This window comes from Rattus norvegicus, chromosome 6 (genome assembly GCF_036323735.1).
Source record: "Rattus norvegicus strain BN/NHsdMcwi chromosome 6, GRCr8, whole genome shotgun sequence".
In the NCBI taxonomy this organism is placed as follows: Eukaryota; Metazoa; Chordata; class Mammalia; order Rodentia; family Muridae; genus Rattus; species Rattus norvegicus.
In genome coordinates, this window is record NC_086024.1 from 11,526,092 (window position 1) to 11,544,712 (window position 18,621).

Below are 18,621 nucleotides of genomic sequence, written 5' to 3' on the forward strand. Positions count from 1 at the left end.
TGTTCTGTGACTATCAAAGGTCACATAAACATTACTATGGTAAACGTCTCACTCGTGGCAGGCTGAACCCATGTTCTTAGCCTATGGTCAAACATTTGGCTCAAAATAAATTCTCTCCCATTTGAAACAAGAGCCATACTCTACTCTGCCACCAACCACATGCAGTGCTGTTGAGGCTGTGATAGAAATTGCTTTTCTGGGACAATTTGTACAAGAGTGCATGTCAACGGGGACGACTCTTTGGGAGTACAATTTTGCAAACGCCACAATTTAAAATATGCATGACCACTGTGTCTCAGAAATTCGACCTCTAGGAACTGACTTGATTTTCTCACAAACAAGTGAGACATGTGAAATTAAAACTAGCAATAATTCTACAAGAGAAAATGGAAATAATGTAAATATTCCATCAACAAAATAATGCTTAACTAAATTGTGGCAATCTACTCTGGCAGATCTTCCTTTACTAGCAGAGAGAGTTCTTCATTATTAGTTAAGGAGGCAGACAGACCATGGAAAGAAGGAAGGAAACAGGGAGAAGGAAGTGAAGGAGGAGGGAGGAGAATGATGGCAGAAACAGTATCAAAAGCAATTCTACTGTGTACCCTGAAAGGTAATACAGCATTCAAGAAATAAGTGAATACATTTCAAAGAATTACAATGGTTATCTTTGAAGAGTAGGTTCTTTCACAGTTTGCTTCTGAATTTGTTTTTATTTTTTATAACATAGTATTTCTGTAATCAAGGAAAGTGATGTCTCCATAAATCCCAGACATAGATGTCCCATTGATCTCTTGTCAAAGCAGCGCTATTGTCAAGCAGACCCTCACAGGAGTGCCATCTTAATAGAGGCCATCAGCCGACCCGCCAAAATTCACATCCCAGAAAGGCAGTCCATGGGCTAAAACACAGTGTGAAATAGATCAAGGATTATGACCATCAATGCCACAGTATGGGAAGGAAATGTGAAAAGGAATTGTTCCTCTCTATCTGAAAACTACTCAATTTCTATAAACACATAAAATTTTATTATCTGCCTCCAAGTCATAGAGAGAGAAAAATAATTTTCCTTCACCAAAGTAAAAACAAAAATTGAGCAAATATTCCACTTAATGAAAAACCATCATTCTACTCTTGAAGAAAAGAAAATTAGGAGGAAAAATACATCAAAACTATCTAGCTAAGGGGCACGAAGTATGTCCTACTGTGTGGCACATGAATCCCCGCACACTCTCATTTCAGGACGGTCCTAACTTGGATGCTTGGCTTCACAGACGCTAACAACCAGAAGACTCTGAAGACTCTGGTTCCCCACATCTCCTCCCACTCCAGCCGAGGGCCATACACTACATCTGTGCTCAACCTCCTGCACCCCTCAATAAAGGGACAGCTACATACCAGGTCTTCTGGCGTAAAACTCTGGAGGGTTCTACCAGCCGGGATCAGCAACGATGCTGCACAGAGAATAAGGTGGGACACAGCCGTTAGAACTTGCCTCTTTACATTGCCATACATAGGTAATTTTATTTTTAAAGATTTATTTATTTATTTTACATATGTGAGTACACTGTAGCTGTCTTCAGACACACCAGAAGAGGGCATCAGACCTTATTACAGATGTTTGTGAGCCACCATGTGGTTGCTGGGATTTGAACTCAGGACCTCTGGAAGAGCAGTCAGTTCTCTTAACCATTGAGTGCCCAGTAATTTTATTTTTAAATGTATTTTATTGAAATTAATTTTTATATAATATATTCTGATCATAGTCAATTATATTTTTTAATATATTCTCAATAGGTCATGTTAGACCAAGTTGAATTCTAAACCTACTGGTGCCATCTGAAGAGAAAAGTATTGAAGTTTCCTGGCAACTTTAAAGACTTCACAACTAAATGACTTTCAATGCCAACTCTCTCATTAAAGTCAAGCAGACTATACTTCAGAAATCCATAATGAAACATGTAAACTGTCTCTGATCAGTCAAGGAAGTTCTAACAACTTTTCACCTGGGAAAGAACATTTTCAGAACATATTAGAGATGGTACTATTGATAAAAAGCACATAAGCCCAGACACACCAGCCATGAGGGGGGGAAACACAGTAAGTGGGTAGAGACACGGTAAGAGGACTACTACCCTTTCATAAGACCTGACTTCTTATGCCTATGTCAAGTAGCTTGCCTATAACTCTGACTCCAGGGGGAGTTGGTATCTCTGGCCTCTGCAGGTATCTGCACTCATATAAATATGCATAGCCACATACAGACATAGAAACATAATTAAAAATAAAATTTTAAAAAGAAAATGTGGTGCATGTACACAATGGAACTTTAGAAAGAAAAATGGAATTCTGACATTTGCAAGGAAACACTTAGAACTCAAAAGTCCTTACATGACATACAAAGACACTCACACTAACAGATGATTCATGATTTCTCTCAGGGGATACCAGGATTTAAAATCTGTGTGTGCACACACGCATGTCTGTGACATGTATGTGTGTGGTGACACCGGAAGGGGACCATGAGTGAGGAGGAAGATCTTCATAGGGAAGAGTATTGACTATTGACAGGACAACAGAAGGCAGGACTGCAGTGAGGGACTCAAATGGAGACAGCAGAGGGGAGGGCTGAATTTCAGCAAAGGACAATGACATACATGAATGAAAATGCCATAATAAATTAAAAGTAATTTTTAAAAGCAATGTCATTTTGCCTTTAATAAAGGCAGGATATTTTTAGCATACTTATGCAGCCGTGTATGTATTGAGTGTGATGTTAATTATGGCTCTATTTTCACATACTACACCAAGGAAAACTGTCCCAAGGTCTGTTTTTGATGCTAGAATGGCTCCACCACATACAACAAATAGCTCAAAGATAACCCTCCTCCCCACGTGAATGAAGTGAGGCTATGGCCTATGGTTAACAAAGCTCACAATTATTTTTATCCTCTCTCATCTATGGCTTGGCTCATTAGCAGGCATTCTGTTAGAAAAGCCAAGTGACAAACAACTGGAGTGGCAGGAACTCAGAGGTACTAATGTCATAATTAGCTGGAGTGAGCAAAGCTGGCACTGCTCCAGCTTAAGCCTGTGAGGATACAGACTGTTCCTTGGCATTTGAATCCTTAGGAAAACCAGCAACAAACCTTCTCTCCTAAGTCCCTTGTAAAAACTCCTAAAGTACAATTCTCTGTGTTTAAGGGATTCAAACAAAGCTATAAGAGAACACACTTCTTTATAGACTTCAGAATAAAAGCCAGAACTGACAGAACTGTAAAGCTCTATGCAGGCCCCACTTAATTTTAATATGAGGTTCACAAGCTCTATGTCATTAAACTTGCCTGAAAATTTAAAATATTCAATTTTGTTTCATAACCAAGTAACTTTTCATTAAATATGTATTTTGACTCAAATGAAGTATTACGATTTTAGATTCCATAGATGTATTCTAGGAACATTAAATTCAAAACAATAAATTTTATAATTACAGCAAGAATTCAATTCTACAAGCATAATGTAAAAATATTCAACATAATAATCTGGTTCAACTATATTAAAATCTGTAAGTACAAAATCTGTAAGTACCTTTTTCTATTCCACAACCAAAGTCCTGATCTCATTTTGAGTTTATACAAATCTTACTACATGAACCACATGTTGGAGAGTTACTAGTGATGTGGAAACACCATAACCAAGGCAATTTTTGGAGGAAATGGTTTATTTGACTTTACATTTCCACATCAAAGTCCATCACTGAAGGAAGTCAGGACAGGAACTCAAGCAGTGCAGGAAACTAGAGGCAGGAACTGATGCAGGGGCCATGGAGGGGTACAGCTACAGGATTGCTCCCCATGGCTTGTTCAGCCTGCTTTCTTATAGAACCCAGGAACACCAACCCAGGGATGGCACTACCTACAGTGTGCTGGGTCCTCCTCCACCAATCACTAAGAGAATTTTCTATATAGGCTTGCCTGGTCTTACAGAGGCATTTTCTCAATTAAGGTTCCCTGTGACCCTACCCCCAAATTAATTCTGATTGGTGAATAAAGATGCTGATAGCTAATATCTGGGAAGAATAGACATAGGTAGAGTTGAGGTTTCATGGGCTTGGGGGGCAGAAGGACCATGAGGAAGAAGAATGAAGAGAGGAAGGAGGAGCAGCGGCCATAGGTTAAGAGTCAAGAGAGTATGGTTTGGTGGGCTTGAGAAAGAAGGTGCAGGAGGGAAGAGAAGCTACCATGAGTTAGTTGAGCCATTAAAAAAAAAATGTGGCCCTGTGGGCTGGCCAACTGCAGTTAAGAGCAGCCCAGATGAATCATAGTAAGTAGTAAGTAGTAATTCAGGGTTATCAATAGGAAAGTAGATTCTAATAGCAAGGAGCTAGGCATATGCCCAGCTCTTGTGCTGATGAAGGTTTACTGTAAATATAAAGGCTGTGAGTGTGTCTTTCATCCAGGAACTCAATAGAACAAAGGCTGGGTAGGAACTTCAGGCTGGGATTCAAGTAATTCATACAACACAACTTGACCTGCTAGGCCATCTGGTCGACCCTTTCTTGACTAAAGTAAACAGTAGAAGTTAGCCAGATTTCTCAGCAGGAACAGTACTTGCCACATAACCCTGACTATATGAGCTTGATCTACAGAACCCATCCACATAAAAAGCCAGATGTGTTAGCATGAATCTGCAATTCTATCCTTCTTGAAGTTAGCCTGAATATATAGCATGTCAGAAATAACAAAGTCCCTAACTCAACAGGGTGGAAGAAGAAAACCAACCTGAAACTTGTCCTCTGGCCTACACACATGGATACATTAATAAGTGAATTTTTAAAATGCAACAGTTTACAAATAAAGGATATTCTCTTAAGACAATAAAGACAACGGGGGCTTGAGAAATGGTTCAACACTAAGAGTACAGTCCTTGAGCTCAGTTCTGTTACTCAGCTCCCTCTTCTGGCCTCTGCAGGAACCTGCACACACATGCATAGACCCACACAAAGACATACATATATACACAATAAAAAATAAACAAAAAATTGTTTAAGGACTGTGAAAACTTATAGCTGACATCATAAGAGGGGGATCTACAAGCTTTTCCTCCATGATCTTCTATAGGGTAAGGGCCCATCTCTCACCATGCCTGTTCAATATCAAACCAGGCCTTCTAGCAAAATCATCTAAGAAAAAGAAACAAAAACATACAAACCAGAAATGAGAAAGCAAAGTTATCTCTCTCTGCAAATGATATGAACTGACAAACAGAAAACAGCAGAGGCCACAAAAAATGAGTAAGTGAGTTCTATAAAGTTTTAGATTCAAATCAATTTTTTAAAGTTAATTGTGATCCAGGTGGTGGTATCGCATGCCTTTGTTCCCGGCCTCAGGAGAGAGAGGCAAGAGGACCTCTGAGTTAGAGACCAGCTAATCTACTAAGAAAGTTACAGGACAGCCAAGGTACACAGAGAAACTCTGTCTTGAAAAACCAAAAACCAAAATCAACAACAACACAGAAGTCAGTTGTGTTTCTGAATAAAAACAACCTACCTGAAAAAAATCAAAATATGACAACATTTTAACAAGCAAATACTTGGGGCTGGAGGGCTAGCTCTGTGGTTAAGACTACCTGTTGCTCTTGCTGAAGACCCCAGTTCAATTCCCAGCAACCACATACCAGCTCACAGCAATCCATAACTCCAATTCCAGGGGTCTAGTGCCCTTTTCTGACCTCCTTGGGCACCATCACACATGCGGCATACAGCCATACACATATAAAACAGACATACAAATAAAAAAATTTTTTTAAAGTATGCAAAACTTCAGTCAAGGAGATTAAAAAATCTGTACCTCAAATCAAAAGGGGGTTTTAAGTGAAATTGAAAAAGGCATGTGATGCAGAAGCAGCGCGCCCTGACCCAACAGACACCTGCTTTAGGTATCTCAACGGGACCTGAAGTATGCCCGAGGACATCAGGAACCATGCCCAAGCCACACAGCAAATCATTCAGACCCAGCAGCTCCATGCAGCCATGGCTGACATCTTCCTGGAACACATGTGCCGCCTGGACGTGGACTCCCCGCCTATCACGGCCTGCAACACTGGCATTATTTGTACCATTGGCCCTGCTTCCCAATATGGAGATGCTGAAGGAGATGATTAAGTCTGGGATGAATGTGGCTCGGCTGAATTTCTCTCATGGAACCCATGAATACCATGCAGAGACCATCAAGAATGTCCGTGCAGCCACAGAAAGCTTTGCATTCTCTACCGTCCGGTTGCGGTGGCTCTGGACACAAAGGGACCTGAGATCCGAACTGAACTCATCAAGGGCAGTGGCACTGCAGAGGTGGAGCTGAAGAAGGGAGCCACGCTGAAGATCACCCTGGGCAATGCCTACATGGAGAAGTGCGGCTAGAACACCCTGTGGCTGGACTGTAAGAACATCTGCAAGGTCTACGTGGACGATGGGCTCATCTCTCTGCAGGTGAAGGAGAAAGGTGCCGACTACCTGGTGACAGAGGTGGAGAATGGTGACTCCTTGGGCAGCAAGAAAGGCGTGAACCTGCCCGGTGCTGCTGTGAACTTCCCCGGCGTGTCAGAAAAGGACATCCAGAACCTGAAGTTTGGGGTGGAGCAGGATGTGGACATTCTGTTTGCTTCTTTCATCCACAAGGCAGAGTAAGTACATGAAGTTAGGAAGGTCCTGGGAGAGAAGGGCAAGAACATCAAGATCAGCAAAATCGAGAACCATGAAGGTGTCCGCAGGTTTCATGAGATTTTGGAGGCCAGTGATGGGATCATGGTGGCTCGTGGTGACCTGGGCATTGAGATTCCTGCAGAGAAGGTCTTCCTGGCTCAGAAGATGATTGGACGATGCAACCATGCTGGAAAGCCTGTCATCTGTGCCACACAGCTGCTGGAGAGCATGATCAAGAAGCCCCGCCCCCCCCGAGCTGAAGGCAGTGATGATGCAGACTCTATCATGCTGTCCAGAGAAACAGCCAAAGGGGACTATCCTCTGGAGGTTGTTCGCCTACAGCACCTGATTGCCCGAGAGGCAGACGCTGCTATCAATCACTTGCAGTTATTCGAGGAACTCCGCAGCCGCCTGGTGCCCATTACCAATGATCCCACAGAAGCTGCCACCGTGGGTGCATGGAGGCCTCCTTCAAGTGCTGCAGTGGGGCTATTATCGCGCTCACCAAGTCTCGCAGGAGTGCTCACCAAGTGGCCCAGTACCACCTGAGGGCTCCTATCATTGCTGAGACGCGCAATCCCCAGACGGCTCGCCAGGCCCATCTGGACCGTGCCATCTTTCCTGTGCTATGTAAGGATGGCGTACAGGATGCCTGAGCTGAGGATGTTGGCCTTCGTGTAAACTTGGCCATGAATGTTGGCAAGGCCCGAGGCTTCTTCAAGAAGGGAGATGTGGTCATTGTGCTGACCGGATGGCGCCCTGGCTCTGGCTTCACCAATACCATGTGTGTAGTACCTGTACCTTGATGACCCTCTAGAGCCCTGTCCCTTCCTTCCCCTATTCTATCCATGAGGCCAGCAACGCTTGCAGTGCTCACTCTGGGCCAAAGTATGGCGCTGGTGGGCTGGGATACCATGGAAAATTAATGCCTCTGAAACATGCAATAGAGCCCAGCTACTTTTCATGGCCCTGTTTGAGCCAGGGGTGAAGGAGGAATACAGGATTGGAAACCCTCTGACTTTATCACAGAAGGGTAGCATCATCTCTGTGTTCTTTACTCCTATAGAAAGTTGTCCAGAGAATTCCCGGCCCTGGCCAGGAATCAGGAGACAAGAGCAGGAGCTGAGGGCGTGGGGGCCCAGGGTTCCAGTGTAGATAATTTTTGGCGCTGGCCCTGACTTGCTTTCCCAACAGCTTTGGCTTCCCGCCTCCTCCTTGTGCACTCCATTGCTGTCACCGCTCCATTCTCCACCTTGTATTCTGCAGCATCTCCAGGCCTATTGCTACAGTGCCCACCTGAATGCCAATAAACAGCAGCTGAGGCAAAAAGAAAAAAGAGAAAAAGAAAAAAAAAAAAGAAAGGGGTATGATGAGAATGGCACATACCTAAGATTCTCCTGCATACTGAGGTAGGAGAACCACAAGTTTGAGGCCAATCCAGGACACAGTGTGTGGTTTGAAAGAGTATGGCCCCAGACGTTCATACATTTGAATACTTGGTCCTTGAGGTTTCAAAAACACTCATGCCATCCCCAGTGTGCCTCTTTCTCTGCCTGGTGGTTGTGGATCAAGATGCAAGGTCTCAGTTGTTTCTTCCTTTCACCATCATGGACTCCAACCCTCTGAAACTGTAAGCCAACCTACATGCTTCTTGGTCGTAATGCTTTATCACGGCAATAGAAAGTAACTAAAACCCGCAGTGAGAGTCTGTCAAGGGAAGAAGGAAGAAGAGAAGGAAGGTAGAAGAGAAGGAGATGGAGGGAGAGGACTGATTGATTTAAGCCAATGGCTCTCAATCTTCCTTTAACACAGTACTTCATGTTGTAGTGACCCCCAACCATAAAATTATTTTCATTGATACTTCAAAATTACAATTTTGCTACTGTCATGAATCATAATATAAATATCTGATATGCAACACCTATGAAAGAGCTGTTTAACCCCATAGGGGTCACAACCCACAGGTTGAGAATCACTGATTTTAACAGACACAAACAAAAGATACTTCTACTCATAAACTTTTTGAAGTAATTGATATTGCTAAAATTGACACACTACCCAAAATAACATACAAATGCTATGCAATCTCCACCAAAATTCTAATGGTACCCTAACAGAAATAGGGGTACCTAAAATCCTCAACCAGACCATAAGTAAATTTCAATAACCAAGGCAATCCAGAGAAAACTAAATCAAGACTGGGTTGGTGGTTCAGCAGGTAAAATGTCTGCTGTATAAGCATGAGGACTTGGACTTGGCCTTAGCACTCACCTGAAAGACAATGCAAATATTCACAAGAAATCCTAGAGTCCACATGGTGAAACAGCAGGCAGAGGCACGAGGTTAACCCCCTTAAAGTCATGGGCCGGCTAGCCAGGCATACACAGTGGCAAGAATTCCTCTACCAAACTAGGTTAAAGGCAAACACCAGCACCTGAGCTTCCTCTGACCTTCATACCTGCATGATGATCTGTTCATGAAGGTATGTGCACCCACACACACACACACACATACACGGACTAAAAGAAAAGGAAAGTCAAGGGTACCACATTTCCAATTATAAGACTATACCACAAAGCCAGGCACAGTATACCTAGGAACCCATATTTGGGAGATCGAGATGCAAAATTGTTTAAAAGCAGGAACTTTTTAAAAATGGAGTTCAAGAACAGCCTTAGTTCCGGTTTAGAAATATTTTTTAAATATATATTACAACCCTACTAGAACTGAAACATATGCTACTGACATAAAAACATATAGACCAAGGACTCCAAGCCCGGTGCTCCAGGCTTTTAATGTCAGCACTGATAGTACTGAGAAGGGGGATCTCTGGGGTTTGTTGGCTAGTTACCACAGACCAGTTAGGTATGCTCTAGAACAGGGAGAGTCCCCACCTCAAAATAGTAGAGGTTATCCTCTGGTCTCTTCATGTACATATATGCACACCCACATAAACACACACACACACAGGGTGGGGGGGGATATCATAAACTCTTATATGTATGATCAGTTAATTCCCAACAAGACACTAAAAGGGACAATGGAAAAGAATTATCTTCTCAAAAATGGTGTTGGAATTTTCAAAATCTTGATTTACTAACCTGCATTTTAAAAAAATATATTTCTTTTTCATTCATCTACACTTGGAGCAGCATACTATCCCACCCTCTACCCTACAGCCCTGCCTGAGTCCCAGGAAACCTGCTCTAACCAGGACTCTTGCCCTGTCGAAGCTCCATCTTCGTTCTGATCTGCACCATGTTCACTCTAACCCAGGACACACAGCTTCACCTGCCTCCTGGGAGGCCTGCTCCAAACCGGGACACACGTAGGCCAGTCAACACCAGAGACAACCAGACGGTAAAAGACAAGCACAAAAACATAACATAAAAACAGAAGCCAATCAAACATGGTACCTTCAGAACACAGCTCTCCTTCTACAGCAAGTCCTGGATATCCTGACTCATCTGAAGAGTAAGATGACTTTAAATCTCATGAATATAATAGAGGCACTTAAAGAGGATATAAACAATTCCCTTAAACAAATACAGGAAAATTCATGCAAACAGGTAGGAGCCCTTAAAGAGGAAGGAAATAAACCCCTCAAAGAAATATAGGACAATATAATCAAACAGGAGAAGAAAATTAATGGATCAACCCAAGACCTAAAAATAAAAAAATGCAATTAAAAACACAAATGGAGGCAACCCTGAAGGTAGAAAACATAGGAACAAGAACAGGAACTACAGACGCAAGCATCACTGACAGATTACAAGAGGTGGTAGAGAAACTCTCAAGCATAGAAGATACCATAGAAGAAATTGATACAACAGTCAAAGAAAACGCCAAATTTATAAACTTCCTAACTCAAAACATCCAGGAAATTTGGGACACAATTAAAAACCATATCTAAGAATAATAACAATTACCAGTTAAAAAAGCCAGAGAACATCTTCAACAAAATCAGAGAAAACTTTTCCAACCTAAAGAAAGAAAGGCTGTAAAAGTAAAAGATGACTAAAAACCATCAATTAAGTTAGACCAGAAAAGAAAATCCTCCCATCATATAATAATCAAAACATTAAATGTACAGAGCAAAGGAAGAATATTAAAAGCTGCAAGAGAAAAAAAAGGCCAAGAAACATAAAGGCAGACCTATCAAAATTACATCTGACTTCTCAACAGAGACTCTGGGATCCAGAAGACCCTGGATAGTTGTCTTGCAGACCCTAAGAGACCACAAATAACTCTCAATCATCATAGATGGATAAACCAAGATGTTCTATGATAAAACAAAGTTTAAACAATATCTTTCTACTAATCCATCCCTTCAAAGGATACTAGAAGGAAAACTCAAACACAAGGAGAGCAACAATCAAGAAAACACAAGAAATTAATCATCCCATGGGAAACCCAAAAGAAGAGAATCATATACACACAGTACCACCCCCAACAACAAAATAAAAGGAACTAACAACCACTGGTCATTAATATCTTTCAACATCAATGGGCTTGATTCACCAATAAAAAAAAAACAGGCTAATAGACTGCATATGTAAACATCCTTGCATTCTACTGCACACAAAAAACACACCTCAGCAACAAAAACAGATACTACCTCAGAGTCAAGAACTGGAAAAGGGGTTTTCCATACAAATGGATACAAGAAAAAACCTAGAGTAGTCATTCAAACATCTAATAAAATATACTTTTGACCAAAAGAAATCAAAAGAGAAAAATTCACCAAGATGAAGTCTCAATTCTGAACATCTGTGCCTCAAATTCAAGGGCACCCATATTCATAAAAGAATCTTTACTATAGCTCAAAATACACACTGAACCCCACATAATAATAGTGGGAAACTTTAACACCCTACTTTCACCAACGGGCAGGTCATCAAAAAAGAAACTAAACAGAGACACAGTGAAACTAATAGAAGTTATGAACCAAATGAATATAACAGATATATACAGAACCGTCCACCCCAAAACAAAATAATATACCTTCTCAGCACTGTATAAACCTTCTCCAAAATTGATCATATAATCAAACACAAAGCAGGCCTCAACAGATACACGAAGATTGAAATAACCCTTTGCTTTCAATCAGAGCACCATGGATTAAGGCTGGACTTTGACAACAACAGAAAGCCCACATGCTCATGGAAACTGAACCCCTCTTTACTCAATGACCACTTAGTCAGAGAAGACTGAAGAAGGAATTAAAGACTTTTTAGAATTCAATGAAAATGAAGGCACAACATACCCAAACTTGTGGGACACAATGAAAGCAGTACTAAGGGAAAATTTATAGCACTAAGTACCTTCATAAAGAAATTGGAGGCAGCAGCTCTCTGCTCCCAGACCCGGTGAGAGAGAGACCCAACCGCCTGGTCAGGTGGGCACTCCTGAGGCTGCAGAGCGGAAGAGACCACCAACACTGCTCACCCCTGCCCACATCCCTGGCCCAAGAGGAAACTGTATAAGGCCTCTGGGCTCCCGTGGGGGAGGGCCCAGGAGCGGCAGGACCCCTGCCACAGACACCGCCGGACCCTGAAGGAAACAGACCGGATAAACAGTTCTCTGCACCCAAATCCCGTGGGAGGGAAAGCTAAACCTTCAGAGAGGCAGACAGGCCTGGGAAACCAGAAGAGACTGCTCCCTGCACACACATCTCGGACGCCAGAGGAAAAAGCCAAAGACCATCTGGAACCCTGGTGCACTGAAGCTCCCGGAAGGGGCGGCACAGGTCTTCCTGGTTGCTGCCGCTGCAGAGAGCCCCTGGGCAGCACCCCACGAGCGAACTTGAGCCTCGGGACCACAGGTAAGACCAAATTTTCTGCTGCAAGAAAGCTGCCTGGTGAGCTTGGGACACACGGAAGCAGAATTTCTCTAGAACCGGGCACGTTCTGTGTTTACCGGAAGTCCCACACCCGCGGATCCCGGCCCGCAGCAGCTCTCTGCTCCCAGACCCGGTGAGAGAGAGACCCAACCGCCTGGTCAGGTGGGCACTCCTGAGGCTGCAGAGCGGAAGAGACCACCAACACTGCTCACCCCTGCCCACATCCCTGGCCCAAGAGGAAACTGTATAAGGCCTCTGGGCTCCCGTGGGGGAGGGCCCAGGAGCGGCAGGACCCCTGCCACAGACACCGCCGGACCCTGAAGGAAACAGACCGGATAAACAGTTCTCTGCACCCAAATCCCGTGGGAGGGAAAGCTAAACCTTCAGAGAGGCAGACAGGCCTGGGAAACCAGAAGAGACTGCTCCCTGCACACACATCTCGGACGCCAGAGGAAAAAGCCAAAGACCATCTGGAACCCTGGTGCACTGAAGCTCCCGGAAGGGGCGGCACAGGTCTTCCTGGTTGCTGCCGCTGCAGAGAGCCCCTGGGCAGCACCCCACGAGCGAACTTGAGCCTCGGGACCACAGGTAAGACCAAATTTTCTGCTGCAAGAAAGCTGCCTGGTGAACTCAAGACACAGGCCCACAGGAACAGCTGAAGACCTGTAGAGAGGAAAAACTACACGCCCGAAAGCAGAACACTCTGTACCCATAACTGACTGAAAGAGAGGAAAACAGGTCTACAGCACTCCTGACACACAGGCTTATAGGACAGTCTAGCCACTGTCAGAAATAGCAGAACAAAGTAACACTAGAGATAATCTGATGGCGAGAGGCAAGCACAGGAACCCAAGCAACAGAAACCAAGACTACATGCCATCATCGGAGCCCAATTCTCCCACCAAAACAAACATGGAATATCCAAACACACCAGAAAAGCAAGATCTAGTTTCAAAATCATATTTGATCATGATGCTGGAGGACTTCAGGAAAGACCTGAACACACTTAGGGAAGCACAGGAAAACATTAATAAACAAGTAGAAGCCTACAGAGAGGAATCGCAAAAATCCCTGAAAGAATTCCAGGAAAACACAATCAAACAGTTGAAGGAATTAAAAATGGAAATAGAAGCAATCAAGAAAGAACACATGGAAACAACCCTGGATATAGAAAACCAAAAGAAGAGACAAGGAGCTGTAGATACAAGCTTCACCAACAGAATACAAGAGATGGAAGAGAGAATCTCAGGAGCAGAAGATTCCATAGAAATCATTGACTCAACTGTCAAAGATAATGTAAAGGGGAAAAAGCTACTGGTGCAAAACATACAGGAAATCCAGGACTCAATGAGAAGATCAAACCTAAGGATAATAGGTATAGAAGAGAGTGAAGACTCCCAGCTCAAAGGACCAGTAAATATCTTCAACAAAATCATAGAAGAAAACTTCCCTAACCTAAAAAAAGAGATACCCATAGACATACAGGAAGCCTACAGAACTCCAAATAGATTGGACCAGAAAAGAAACACCTCCCGTCACATAACTGTCAAAACACCAAACGCACAAAATAAAGAAAGAATATTAAAAGCAGTAAGGGAAAAAGGTCAAGTAACATATAAAGGGAAACCTATCAGAATCACACCAGACTTCTCGCCAGAAACTATGAAGGCCAGAAGATCCTGGACTGATGTTATACAGACCCTAAGAGAACACAAATGCCAGCCCAGATTACTGTATCCAGCAAAACTCTCAATTAACATTGATGGAGAAACCAAGATTTTCCATGACAAAACCAAATTTACACAATATCTTTCTACAAATCCAGCACTACAAAGGATAATAAATGGTAAAGCCCAACATAAGGAGGCAAGCTATACCCTAGAAGAAGCAAGAAACTAATCGTCTTGGCAACAAAACAAAGAGAATGAAAGCACACAAACATAACCTCACATCAAATATGAATATAACGGGAAGCAATAATCACTATTCCTTAATATCTCTCAATATCAATGGCCTCAACTCCCCAATAAAAAGACATAGATTAACAAACTGGATACGCAACGAGGACCCTGCATTCTGCTGCCTACAGGAAACACACCTCAGAGACAAAGACAGACACTACCTCAGAGTGAAAGGCTGGAAAACAACTTTCCAAGCAAATGGTCAGAAGAAGCAAGCTGGAGTAGCCATTCTAATATCAAATAAAATCAATTTCCAACTAAAAGTCATCAAAAAAGATAAGGAAGGACACTTCATATTCATCAAAGGAAAAATCAACCAAGATGAACTCTCAATCCTAAATATCTATGCCCCAAATACAAGGGCACCTACATATGTAAAAGAAACCTTACTAAAGCTCAAAACACACATTGCACCTCACACAATAATAGTGGGAGATTTCAACACCCCACTCTCATCAATGGACAGATCATGGAAACAGAAATTAAACAGTGATGTAGACAGACTAAGAGAAGTCATGAGCCAAATGGACTTAACGGATATTTATAGAACATTCTATCCTAAAGCAAAAGGATATACCTTCTTCTCAGCTCCTCATGGTACTTTCTCCAAAATTGACCATATAATTGGTCAAAAAACGGGCCTCAACAGGTACAGAAAGATAGAAATAATCCCATGCGTGCTATCGGACCACCACGGCCTAAAACTGGTCTTCAATAACAATAAGGGAAGAATGCCCACATATACGTGGAAATTGAACAATGCTCTACTCAATGATAACCTGGTCAAGGAAGAAATAAAGAAAGAAATTAAAAACTTTTTAGAATTTAATGAAAATGAAGATACAACATACTCAAACTTATGGGACACAATGAAAGCTGTGCTAAGAGGAAAACTCATAGCGCTGAGTGCCTGCAGAAAGAAACAGGAAAGAGCATATGTCAGCAGCTTGACAGCACACCTAAAAGCTCTAGAACAAAAAGAAGCAAATACACCCAGGAGGAGTAGAAGGCAGGAAATAATCAAACTCAGAGCTGAAATCAACCAAGTAGAAACAAAAAGGACCATAGAAAGAATCAACAGAACCAAAAGTTGGTTCTTTGAGAAAATCAACAAGATAGATAAACCCTTAGCCAGACTAACGAGAGGACACAGAGAGTGTGTCCAAATTAACAAAATCAGAAATGAAAAGGGAGACATAACTACAGATTCGGAGGAAATTCAGAAAATCATCAGATCTTACTATAAAAACCTATATTCAACAAAATTTGAAAATCTTCAGGAAATGGACAATTTCCTAGACAGATACCAGGTATCGAAGTTAAATCAGGAACAGATAAACCAGTTAAACAACCCCATATCTCCTAAGGAAATAGAAGCAGTCATTAAAGGTCTCCCAACCAAAAAGAGCCCAGGTCCAGACGGGTTTAGTGCAGAATTCTATCAAACCTTCATAGAAGACCTCATACCAATATTATCCAAACTATTCCACAAAATTGAAACAGATGGAGCCCTACCGAATTCCTTCTATGAAGCCACAATTACTCTTATACCTAAACCACACAAAGACACAACAAAGAAAGAGAACTTCAGACCAATTTCCCTTATGAATATCAACGCAAAAATACTCAATAAAATTCTGGCAAACCGAATTCAAGAGCACATCAAAACAATCATCCACCATGATCAAGTAGGCTTCATCCCAGGCATGCAGGGATGGTTTAATATACGGAAAACCATCAACGTGATCCATTATATAAACAAACTGAAAGAACAGAACCACATGATCATTTCATTAGATGCTGAGAAAGCATTTGACAAAATTCAACACCCCTTCATGATAAAAGTCCTGGAAAGAATAGGAATTCAAGGCCCATACCTAAACATAGTAAAAGCCATATACAGCAAACCAGTTGCTAACATTAAACTAAATGGAGAGAAACTTGAAGCAATCCCACTAAAATCAGGGACTAGACAAGGCTGCCCACTCTCTCCCTACTTATTCAATATAGTTCTTGAAGTTCTAGCCAGAGCAATCAGACAACAAAAGGAGATCAAAGGGATACAGATCGGAAAAGAAGAGGTCAAAATATCACTATTTGCAGATGACATGATAGTATATTTAAGTGATCCCAAAAGTTCCACCAGAGAACTACTAAAGCTGATAAACAACTTCAGCAAAGTGGCTGGGTATAAAATTAACTCAAATAAATCAGTTGCCTTCCTCTATACAAAAGAGAAACAAGCCGAGAAAGAAATTAGGGAAACGACACCCTTCATAATAGACCCAAATAATATAAAGTACCTCGGTGTGACTTTAACCAAGCAAGTAAAAGATCTGTACAATAAGAACTTCAAGACACTGAGGAAAGAAATTGAAGAAGACCTCAGAAGATGGAAAGATCTCCCATGCTCATGGATTGGCAGGATTAATATGGTAAAAATGGCCATTTTACCAAAAGCAATCTACAGATTCAATGCAATCCCCATCAAAATACCAATCCAATTCTTCAAAGAGTTAGACAGAACAATTTGCAAATTCATCTGGAATAACAAAAAACCCAGGATAGCTAAAGCTATCCTCAACAATAAAAGGACTTCAGGGGGAATCACTATCCCTGAACTCAAGCAGTATTACAGAGCAATAGTGATAAAAACTGCATGGTATTGGTACAGAGACAGACAGATAGACCAATGGAATAGAATTGAAGACCCAGAAATGAACCCACACACCTATGGTCACTTGATTTTTGACAAAGGAGCCAAAACCATCCAATGGAAAAAAAATAGTATTTTCAGCAAATGGTGCTGGTTCAACTGGAGGGCAACATGTAGAAGAATGCAGATCGATCCATCCTTATCACCCTGTACAAAGCTTAAGTCCAAGTGGATCAAGGACCTCCACATCAAACCAGACACACTCAAACTAATAGAAGAAAAACTAGGGAAGCATCTGGAACACATGGGCACTGGAAAAAATTTCCTGAACAAAACACCAATGGCTTATGCTCTAAGATCAAGAATCGACAAATGGGATCTCATAAAACTGCAAAGCTTCTGTAAGGCAAAGGACACTGTGGTTAGGACAAAACGGCAACCAACAGATTGGGAAAAGATCTTTACCAATCCTACAACAGATAGAGGCCTTATTTCCAAAATATACAAAGAACTCAAGAAGTTAGACCGCAGGGAAACAAATAACCCTATTAAAAAATGGGGTTCAGAGCTAAACAAAGAATTCACAGCTGAGGAATGCCGAATGGCTGAGAAACACCTAAAGAAATGTTCAACATCTTTAGTCATAAGGGAAATGCAAATCAAAACAACCCTGAGATTTCACCTCACACCAGTGGGATTGGCTAAGATCAAAAACTCAGGTGACAGCAGATGCTGGCGAGGATGTGGAGAAAGAGGAACACTCCTCCATTGTTGGTGGGATTGCAGACTGGTAAAACCATTCTGGAAATCAGTCTGGAGGTTCCTCAGAAAATTGGACATTGAACTGCCTGATGATCCAGCTATACCTCTCTTGGGCATATACCCAAAAGATGCCTCAACATATAAAAGAGACACGTGCTCCACTATGTTCATCGCAGCCTTATTTATAATAGCCAGAAGCTGGAAAGAACCCAGATGCCCTTCAACAGAGGAATGGATACAGAAAATGTGGTACATCTACACAATGGAATATTACTCAGCTATCAAAAACAACGAGTTTATGAAATTCGTAGGCAAATGGTTGGAACTGGAAAATATCATCCTGAGTGAGCTAACCCAATCACAGAAAGACATACATGGTATGCACTCATTGATAAGTGACTATTAGCCCAAATGCTTGAATTACCCTAGATGCCTAGAACAAATGAAACTCAAGACGGATGATCAAAATGTGAATGCTTCACTCCTTCTTTAAATGAGGAAAAAGAATACCCTTGGCAGGGAAGGGAGAGGCAAAGATTAAAACAGAGACTGAAGGAACACCCATTCAGAGCCTGCCCCACATGTGGCCCATACATATACAGCCACCCAATTAGACAAGATGGATGAAGCAAAGAAGTGCAGACCGACAGGAGCCGGATGTAGATCGCTCCTGAGAGACACAGCCAGAATACAGCAAACA

General features: G+C 42.0%; 1 protein-coding gene and 1 pseudogene across 10 annotated transcripts in view; one reads left to right on the forward strand and one right to left on the reverse strand.

Moving 5' to 3' along the window:
• The window catches only part of Gtf2a1l (general transcription factor 2A subunit 1 like), an 85,261-nt gene that overhangs the window by 19,730 nt on the left and 46,910 nt on the right, over positions 1-18,621 (reverse strand). For 9 of the 10 annotated variants that reach the window (XR_005505531.2, XM_063262033.1, XM_063262031.1 and 6 more), the window contains one exon: positions 1,399-1,454. Coding sequence is in view for 8 of the 10 variants with exons in the window: in XM_063262033.1 (XP_063118103.1) it covers positions 1,399-1,454 (56 nt within the window). In the remaining 2 variants the exon portion in view is untranslated. Of the gene's footprint in view, positions 1-1,398; positions 1,455-6,511; positions 6,646-18,621 lie in introns of those variants that run through there. The other variant, XM_039112434.2, reaches the window with a different exon arrangement.
• LOC134479303 (pyruvate kinase PKM-like) lies at positions 1,646-13,632 on the forward strand (annotated as a pseudogene).